This window comes from Leucopleurus acutus (genome assembly GCF_964270905.1).
Source record: "Leucopleurus acutus genome assembly, chromosome: 7".
NCBI classification, from domain to species: domain Eukaryota; kingdom Metazoa; phylum Chordata; class Mammalia; order Artiodactyla; family Delphinidae; genus Leucopleurus; species Leucopleurus acutus.
This window is the reverse complement of record NC_139150.1, coordinates 107,470,127-107,480,293: the sequence shown is the minus strand read 5'-3', so window position 1 is coordinate 107,480,293 and position 10,167 is coordinate 107,470,127. Positions and strand designations below refer to the sequence as shown.

General features: G+C 42.5%; 1 protein-coding gene across 1 annotated transcript in view; it reads left to right on the top strand.

The window, feature by feature from the left end:
• The first annotated feature begins 427 nt into the window (after positions 1-427).
• The window catches only part of PINX1 (PIN2 (TERF1) interacting telomerase inhibitor 1), an 83,621-nt gene continuing 73,881 nt past the window's right edge, over positions 428-10,167 (top strand). The window contains exons 1-4 of the mRNA XM_082843177.1: positions 428-541; positions 4,830-4,939; positions 6,511-6,603; positions 8,350-8,425. Coding sequence (XP_082699303.1) covers positions 523-541; positions 4,830-4,939; positions 6,511-6,603; positions 8,350-8,425 — 298 coding nt within the window. The 5' untranslated portion in view covers positions 428-522. The remainder of the gene's footprint in view (positions 542-4,829; positions 4,940-6,510; positions 6,604-8,349; positions 8,426-10,167) is intronic.

The window sequence follows — 10,167 nt, the reverse complement described above, 5'->3', positions numbered from 1 at the left end:
AAACTGCATTTTTAACAATATCCCCAGGTGATTCACCCAAACATTAAAGTTTGAGAAGTCCTGCTCTATGCGGGTCTGCCATGAGACTGAAGAATAAGATGGAATGTCTTACACTGAATCACCTTATTTTTAAAAGTGCAATATCTACTCCCAGCTGACAATTTTAAAATATCAAGATTCTGTAATAAAAAAAAACCTCCAAACTTAATAACAGCTCTTTATAGTGGATGATCCTTACAGATATTTCATAGACACACGGAATGCTGGAGTTGGAACAAACCTTGGAAACCGCTAGTCTACCCAGCATCCACCCAAATGCAGTCCCAGGCTTCCCGCGCCCCGCCCATTCGCCGCCGCGCGGTCCGGGAGCGAGTCGCGCCTCACTGACGTCAGCAGCGCGCGCCCTCGCCGCTGCAATTTACCGGGCTTGCGAGGCTCGTGGTTCTAGCTTCTCCGCGAGACCGCGAGCGGTATCTACCGTCGCTCAGGTCCCGAGGCCCGCGGTGTCACAGGGTCGGCGACATGTCGATGCTGGCTGAGCGTGAGTGTTGGGCTCGGAGGGCCGACCGGGCGCGAGGGTGAAGGTTCCGGGTGACGCGGCGGCCGGACCGAGTGGCGGTGGGCACCGGTCGCCGGCGCACGGTGGGCCGGGGGATGCGGGGGGCCGGGGTCCCGGACGCCCTGCTCGGCTTACCCTGGCTGCCGCGGAGATTTCCCAGCCCAGCCTTCCCCGAAAGTTAGCTGCGGTCTGCTGGTGAGAGACTGCGAGTGCCCACTTGGGACGCTTGTTCTCACGTTCAGACCTGAGCACGCGAGTGGTGGGTTCGAATGGGGGTCCGGACACTGGTTGTGGGAATCCGGACTGGCTCTTTCACTTCTCCGGGCCTCAGCTTCCTCTGGTTAAAAAGAGGCGGTTGGGCCAGCAGAATCTCTTCAGGCAGTGAAATCCCGTTCTTGAAAGTGTATTGAATCAAGAAAAAGAAAAGCAAAGGGGTTAGAAGCATCGAACACAAGAAGTTAGCGTTTTTTAGGGGAGGCGGGGCTAATGAGTGATTATAAGTAAGACAGTGGCGGTTTTGACTTTAGTAGTTGGAATTACTAACACTCTACTATGGAAGGAATGTTGGCCTCAACGCCCCACCCTGCCTCAGTTTGCCTTTGACCTTTCCCATCACTTTGTGAAGTTCGTTAATTCCCTCCCTCTGGAGAGGCTGTTTAACTTCTGAACGATACCTGTAGCTAAGGCTGCCGGCCACCAGATGGCAGTCGTGCCTTGGTCCTGAAAAGCCGGCCGGTATCTTTTGAAAGTGTCTGGTGAGCGAGGAGCAGAAACAACTGTTAAATTTTAACAGACCCAACAGACGCTACACAGGGATTCCATGAAATAAATGCTGTCGGCATCCTCTAAGGGGGTGGAGGAATGGGAACACAAAACGGAGTGGGTAAGGCACCATTCACATTTTACAGGGGCAGAAATTGAGGTTCAGAGGAAAATAATTCACCCCAAGTTCATTGAGGTAGAAAGTGACAAAATTGATCTAGTTATCGCTATATCTTTACGTTCTTGTCACCAGGGTCAGCAGATTTCTATTGTTTTTTAAACAGGGACTTAAAGAAAGGAGTGTGTTTTAGAGTGTGACCCTGTGGGCTCTGTTTCTTCATCTGTGTAACCAGTGTGGCTAAGATTTCTTGTGGTTTTAATATTCTTTGATGTATGCTTAGTTCAGCGTGCACTTGAGAACATTAGCCCTGGCTCTGCTATTCATTTATGTTTCTTTCCCTGATCAGTTTCTCTGGGGCTATTAAAAACTTCTTTGATTATGTTCATTACTAGGTTGGCTTAAATCAATGAGATGGTGAACGTGAAAATAGTTCAAAGTATGAAATGATATACAGATGTGAAGTGCCATCTGTGGACATCAGCAACTCAAGCTGCATAATTTCATGAGAATATTTTCCGTTCTCTTCCCACCATGACTCCAAAATTTCAAATCTTTGACATTAATAGTATATAATATTTTGTGTTGTTTTAAACAATTTACTAAATTAATGTCAGTGGCATCCCTTATGATTAGATATTTGGGACTGGTGTTCTTATTTTAGAAATGAGAAAATAGAAGCATAGAAAGGTCCCAGTCTGCCATTTCACTACCTAGCAGTTATTTTCTCTGATAGTTTATAAAATTGGGATAATTCTGTAGGTACAGTTTTATAACCTACTTTTTTCCCCTAATTAATCTTAGTGAACATTTTCACTTCAGTAAGTATGCTAATTTCCTTTGTTTTCTCTTGCCATATGGACTATATTTTGTTTTCTTTCATCTTCTCCACAGTCACTTATCCCATTTTTAAAATCTAGTAGTTTGCTTTGTTTCTCAAAAACATTTTTTATCCTGCATTTCTCTAGTTATCAAATATTATTTTATTGGTTCTCCCCTATGTAAGGTAAGAAATCTCGCTTATATAAACGTAAGAGAAGAATTTCATTTATCACTGTCACTTTTCAGTCCTTATTTAATTCAGAGTCTTAGACCCATATTTTATCAAGATACTACTTTTTTTCATAGACTCTTTTCAAGACCAGTTTTTGACACTTGCAGTTATTACATTTTCTAATCAAATGACAACACGATAGTTAATGGATTTCATTGCATTAAGATTTATTTTATGCTGCAGTTTCTGTAACCTTGAATATGTCTTGAATAATATTTTAATAAGAATATATGAATGATATATTTTTTGAGGTCTTGAATATCTGAAAGTGTCTTGGGGCAAAGAAAAAAAAAATTCTGTCCCTGGCTCTTGGAACTCAGCACACTTTTCAGAGTAAGCTGAATCCTGGCATAAACCTTATGGAATTAGGCCTGGCAGCTGTTGTGTGCAGGGCTGTTTATTGGGGTTACCCTGGAAGTATCCTATTAGATCTCCATGTAGGAGGAGTCCCTGCTAGAGGACGGTTACCCCCGCCCCGCCGCCGTCATCCCAAGGAGTGAGTGTGCAGATTCAGGGCACTCTACCCTGAGCGGAGTAGCTGCCCTACTCCGCTGGGTGAGGCTACCTGCCATTTCCCTGGGGAAGAGGAGCTGACCTCGCTGCCTCTCCAGTCTTGTGTCAGCATTAGAGTCTGCTGTATAGACGTTTGTGACATAAACTGTATGCCGTCTTTGTTGCAGAGGGTGGGTGCAGTCATTCTCAAAAATGTCTCCTTCATACAAGCCCCAGTCGGAGACCCCTGGCAGACACTACAGTAGAGACATGAACTCTGACACACACCAGGAAGCAGCCTTACAGAGAGAGAGGCCTGGTTAACAAGGCCCATCTTGTATGCTGTTCATTAGCTGAGTATTTACTAGATAAGTGGTAACTTAGTCACATGTAGCATTTTGGGGTCACCTTTTTTCTGCAAAGCACTCTAAATTGGAGCCCAACTCATTTTTCTTTGTAAGTAGTCTTTTTCTGCCCGCATGCTTAGTAAGGTTTACTTATTTTTGCTAGGGTGTGGATAGTTACAGGTCTCTATTGATTTTACATGCAGTACACTGAGCCTCTCTGACTGGAGGCTGTTATTTTTATACTCGTTAGGAGACTGCCACGGCGTGAGCAGCTGTTGACAGTGAGATGCTCTGCTTCCATTGGTGCAGTAGGTGAATGATGATGACACCTGACCTCCAAATTCCCCGCGTGGCCAGAGTTTACTTTTGGGTTTCATATGCTTGTTTAGTAAACTTTTGGAGTTCTTTCTCTCTGCCATAATTGTCCTTAAAACTATAGCGATAAACTTGAGTTTCTAATGGTCAGTTATTTATATACATTAAAAAAAAACTTGTAGGGACTCAAAGCAGTTCCTCAATTCAGTTATCTTCCTTCCTCTTTTTTATCTTTCCCCTTTTCTTGTTTCCTTTCTTCAGCCTCCCCTCCTTTTTCCTTTCTCAGTCATTCATACATTCATTCATGTTTTTCCTGAATGCTTGCTGTGGGCAAAGTGTTTTTCACTTCTTGCTGTGAAGCATAGGAAAGAATAAGACATGGATGTGAGCCTTAAGGAGATTATGGCATAATAGCAAACATAAGAGATGGATAGAAACAGCCATAATACAGAAGAATGTTAATTAAATGACAAAAAAAAGCAGCAGGTAATTTACTGTGTGAGTTCAGAAAAGGGGTCATATGGCTTTAGGGCGTTTCTGTGAGAAGGGATGATTAGTATCTGTAGGTTGCACGGAGGGTGACTCTCCCCAAGATCATGACTCGTATGCTGTGAATTAAAAATATAAGCTTTGGAGTTGGTAGGACCTTGGTTTGTATAAAGACTCTGTTTTTTGCTTGGGGGCATTAGGAACATTCTTTCTGTAGGCCTCAGATTTTCTCATCTGAAAAGTGCAGATCTCTCCTCATTGGGTTACTGTGAAAATTGAACCTGAGAATATATGGATGGCATTTGGCACTTAACGTATGTCTGTGATGACTGCTGCTGGTGATAGTGACACTGGTGTCACAGGTGCCTTAGGTTGCTGCCAGTTGCTGAATTGGAAGGCCCAGCTGATGGTACCTCATGTGTTTCGATTTGTCACATTTGGGGGAATATTTTTATTTTAATCTTATAAGGTCAGTTTGTATGTTCAGAATATACAGTTATTGGGGAAACCAGGATAAATGATCCAAGCTGATACTATCCATTGGATGCCAAGTCTGCTATCTGTATCTAATAAAACATAATGTTTGCTGTATTTATGCAAGTATCGTGTATATGCATTAGGTATGTGTGTACTTGCGAGGTGTTCTCCAGGTTTGAAAGATAAGTTGCTAATGAGATAATTTGTCATTTACAGGTCGGCGGAAGCAGAAGTGGGCTGTGGATCCAAGAAACACTGCGTGGAGTAATGATGACTCCAAGTTTGGCCAGAGGATGCTAGAGAAGATGGGGTGGTCTAAAGGAAAGGTATCTTGGGGAAGAGCAAAGAAATTGGAGCCAGGCAGAGAGATTTCAGATCAGGAGAATACATCTTCCTTAGGAGACTGGGAGAAATTTATTTTGGATCAATAAGTGATTTTGGAGAAATAATTAAATTATAATGACCTTGTGATGATAGAGGTAGAACTGAACATAAACGTCAGCTGTCTTTGTTTATTGTTTAACCTGCTGTGATTTTCATAAATGGTGCCTTTTAATTAGTTGCGTTTGGAATCATACTTAACCATCAGAGTTTTATGTTGCTTAGAGTAAGATTTTATTCACCCTTAAAGCTAGACTACACATTTTCTCCTTTTTCTCACATTCCCTTTATTCCTGACTCATGTAGGACTTCTGCTGATATCTCTGCACTTAAACAGTTCTTGTCAAGGTCTTTAAAGATCTTGCTAAATCCAATGGATCCTTTTTTGTTCTCACATTACTTTATCCCTTAGCAGCACTGGACATAATTGACTTGAAATACCACTGTCTTGGCTTCCACAATACTGCCCTCTCTCCCGGTTTTTCGTTCTCCGTTACCAGCCACTGCTAAATTTTTGTTGCTGGCTCTTCCTCCTCTAGACTTTTGAGCTTTGGAATTCCTTGGGGTTCAGCCCTAGTCCCTTCTCTGTCCTCATCTCAAGTAGATTATTTTTATTAGAAAACTCTTGATTCCCCCCGGCCCCCCACAAATCTTTTTCTTCCCAAGTTTTCCCCATTTTTGCAAATAGCACCCTATCACCTTACTCAAACCAGAAACCTGGGAGTCGTGCTTGATTCCTTGACCTCTCTCACTTCCCGAATCCCCAGCCATTATTCCTCTCTATCCGGGGCCCCATCCTGGACCAACCACCGCCATTGCTTGCCCTGATCAACGCAGCAGCCTCTCAGCTGCCTCCCTGACTCCCTTCTTTTCCTCCTCTGGGCCATTTGCCATACAGCAGCCTTAATGAGCTTTTAAAATACAGAAATTAGATCATGTCATTCCTTTGCTTAAAAGTTCGGTGGTTTCCCATTGTTTTAAAAAATAATATCCAAATTCTCCCCATAGCTTCCAAGGTCCTTAAGGCCTGGCCCCTTTATATCACCTTATTTTTTCTCCATCCACTGTGCTGGAGCCCCTTGGGTGCCATTTAGTACACCAGGCGCTCTGGGACTCTTTACAAATGAGGGTTAATGATGCGGGGGACTTGGGGTCCCCTTCCTCAGTGTTGTTTTGTAAAATTATTTAATGGAAAGCACCATAGACTTTAATGCCTCTGATGGGCTTCTGTTAGTTTGGCAGTAGCACTCTGCTTTTGAGCATCAGAGAAAGGATGTTCTCCTTAGTGTTTCCATGGTCCTTGAAGTGGGTCACAGGTTGCAGGATTGGCATTCATTATTGTAAGTGCATCCTTGATATTACAGAGTCTTGTAAGACTCCATTAGACTGTGTCCTCTTTGAGGACAAGGATAATGCCTCCTAGATGTTTAGTGATTAATCAGACAGTTGATGAAGGAAGAGAGGTATTTTTACACCTGATAAAAATGCTAACTCTCTTTGTGTTTAATCTCCACAGGGTTTAGGGGCTCAGGAGCAAGGAGCCACAGATCATATTAAAGTTCAAGTTAAAAATAACCACCTGGGACTAGGAGCTACGATCAATAATGAAGTGAGCAACAGCGTCTGCTGGGGGTTTTCCTTGCATAATTGGTATTTTTGTCAGTGTAAAAAATTTAATCCAGTCAAATTGATTGATCAGTTTTCAGCTGTTCAAGCGTGTATCATACATGTTTTCGGTAACTAAGGAGCCCATAACTAAGCTGCTGGGCATCTGTAACGTGTCATCGTTTTGCCTCATTGCCCTATGGGATTCTTTACTTGCTTATGCATAAGAGATCCAAAGTAGCTTTATTGCTGAACTTTGCAAAAAGTGTTCTTTTTAAAGAAATATTCACTTCAGGACAGAGAGGAATTTTCATCTTTACCTGCGTTGTAATATTAGCTTATATTGTTAAAATTGGTGGCATTTCATTTTGGAAATACTGAAAGAAAGTGGTATTCTTTTCCTGTCCTGTTGTCTGTTTCTGACTGTTGGTGTATAGCACTTGAATTTATTCACATTTCCCCTTAAAACACTGACACTTTGAAAATATGACCCTGTAATTAAAAGTTCATGGCTTACCCTGCCTTTCATTTTCAGTATCATTGCTCACTATAGAAAGGATTTAAACCGAAAGCTTTGTTCTTACATTTCTGCAGCCAACAGAATCTGGTAGGAAATCTGGGGAATTACTTTAGGTAAACTGGGTTACATGGCTTAGTTCAATAGCTCAGAGTAGTGGACTGGAGCAGCTAAAATTGTTTGGGCTAACAGCTAAAATCTTAAACCACTAAAGGTAGAGTTTAACATATACATGTTGTCAAATCATCATGTTGTACACCTAAAACTAATATAATGTTATATGTCAACTATATCTCAATACACTTGAAAAAAGGGGCAGGGGAATGTTCTATTTCTGAGGACAAAATCCAAGACCAGTACTTCAAAATGTTTGGAATGTCACACACTTACTAGATGGAATGTTTAGCAATATCATCTATTTTCATCAATTAATAAACACACCTTGGACAATTTTAAAAAAAAGAGTTTATGTAAGGTTGATTTTGAAGGTAGTTTTGAAGAGGTGGATATACAGATATACTTAACTTTTTAGGAGAAGCATTGCCCGGTAAACCTATTCAATATACCTTAACCTTAAGCATTCTTTAAAAAGTACGCATGAGGCAAGTTCCCGAATTGAAACCCTGCTCCCCACAGGTTGATATTGTTTTGGAGATGTTCATTCTCTTTTAAAGCTAGGTCGTCTTTGTTACGATGAGCTTATTAACTGAGCCCCTTATAAATGGGTGCTGATTGATTCAGGGAAGCTGGAGTCCTTCTTCCTCCCGTCCCCACTGCTGTTTTCTGAAATTGGGGTGGATGCAAGCAAGCAGAATTGGGCAAAATATTTTCAGCTCAAATGAGCAAAGAAGAGAGCCCTCAAATCTGTCACTGCTTTTTTCCTTTGACCTACATAATTTTCCCATAGTGAGAAAAAAAATATTTTATTTTGCTTTATTTTAACATTTAGCGCACAGGTTGCCTGTTGTTTATTTGACTATAAGTTGACTTGATAAGTCATCTACATTTGAAGTCAGGGCTTAAGCTTCCAAGATCCTCATTTTTAATAATGATATAGATAAATTACATTTCAAATTATACTATTTCTTTTTCATTCAAATTTATAAAATAATATTTTGGTGAAACATTTAAAAATTCACATTAACTACCAGATTTCCCTGATTCCAGTATATGTCTTATCGCAGCTTAGGTAGACTACAGGCTTGTCTCTAATTGAGTTGTTGGTGTTTTCAGGACAGCTGGATTGCTCATCAGGATGATTTTAACCAGCTTCTGGCCGAACTGAGCACTTGCCATGGGCAGGAAACAGGTAAGGAGACTTTGCTTTTTATCCATGAGGCTTATAGAAGACGTAATCTCGATCTAAGATGCTTTGATCAACTCTTTTTTACTGTAAGCATCCTATATCTGAAAGTTAATCGATTGTAGCTCTCACAAATAGTCATTTCTGTTTATGTTTTAGGGGTATTCTCATTGAATTAACCTTAGTCATAAGCAAATACTTTTTTCCCCATTACGAGTTTGAGAATGATAAGGTAAAGCTTTTATTCAGTTTACATTTCTCTGTTGCCTTTCCCTTATCCCAGCCTGACAATGTCCGGGGTCCCGCAGTTCCGGCCTTGGCCCTCTCTCATCTTTCCTTGGCCCTGGCTCTCTTCTGACGCCCTCCAGTCTCACGGAGCGATGTGTGGTGACCACTGCCACACTTCCCTCTACTCCTTCACCCTCTCTCCTGAACGCCCTGCTCAGTGTCTGCATTCAGGGTGTCGTCGACTCCTGGCACCTAGCAGGTCCAGACTCCAGTTCTGTACCTCCCCCACCTGCACCCTGCAAACTGTTTGACACCCGTAGCCCACAGCCTGTTTTCTCCACCATCTTCCCCATTTCAGTTGATGTCAACTTCATCCTTCCAGCTGTTCCAGCCGAAGAACTTTTTCCACTAGGAAATTTTGTTGGTTCTACCTTTAAAATATATTCAGACCCTGACTGCTCCATGTCACCTGCACGGTAACCAGCATGGTCTGAGCAGCTGTTATCTCTTGTCTGGATTATTGCAGGAGCCTCTGAAGCCGGTCTTCTCAGCCATGGCACTGCTGATGTTTTGGGCTAGATAATTCTTTGCTGTGAGGCATGTCGTGTGCATTTTAGAATGATTGGCAGCATCCCTGACCTCTACCCGCAAGGTGCCACTAGCACCCCCTCCCCCTAGTTGTCGCCACCGAAAATATCTCCAGATAGTGCCAAGTGTCCCCTGGGCAGAATGCCCTGACAGGGAGCTGCTGCTCTGAATTGATCTTTCTCCGTCCACGCGCAGACTCCTCCAGCGTGTCTCAGCCCAACAGCCAGAGTGATTCTTTTAAAATGTAAGTCCGTTTGTGCTGCTCAGGATAAAAGCCGAAGCCCCTGCAGCGGACTTGCAGCCGTACACAATATGGACCCGCTCCCTTTCTGACTTTGTCTCCTACCCTCCCCCTTCTTACCAGTTCCGTACTGACCACACCGACTCCTGTACTGGTTTCTGAATACACCAAGCGTGCTCCTGCCTTGGGGTTTCGCACTGGCTCCTCCCTCTCTCTAGAACACTCTTCCCCCAGATAGCTTCTGTGCACCTTCTCAACAAGGTCCACACTCAGTTGCCAACTTAAAACTGCATCCTGTTCCTTAGTTCCGTTTTTGGAAGTCAGTTGAAAATTGGTAAGAAATAGCAGCATGAGAATATTATTGAGAAACATGTAGTAAGGAAAATGAGAAGAACCAGCTAAGAGTGTGGGGTCAGGGGACAGGGCAGGGAGTCGCTGCACTTTTTGTTAACAGCTTTGTTGAGGTGTAATTCACATGCCTACCATTCACCCATTTACAGTGTGCAATTCAGCAGCTTTTAGTATATTCAGAGTTGTCACCAGAACCAATTATGAAACATTTCATCACCCCCAAAAGAAACTCTGTACCCAGTAGTATTCATTCCCCACTTCCCCCAGCCACCCTAGGCAACCATTGATTTACTTTCTGACTCTAAAGATTTGCCTATTCTGAAATCAAAACTGCAATGAG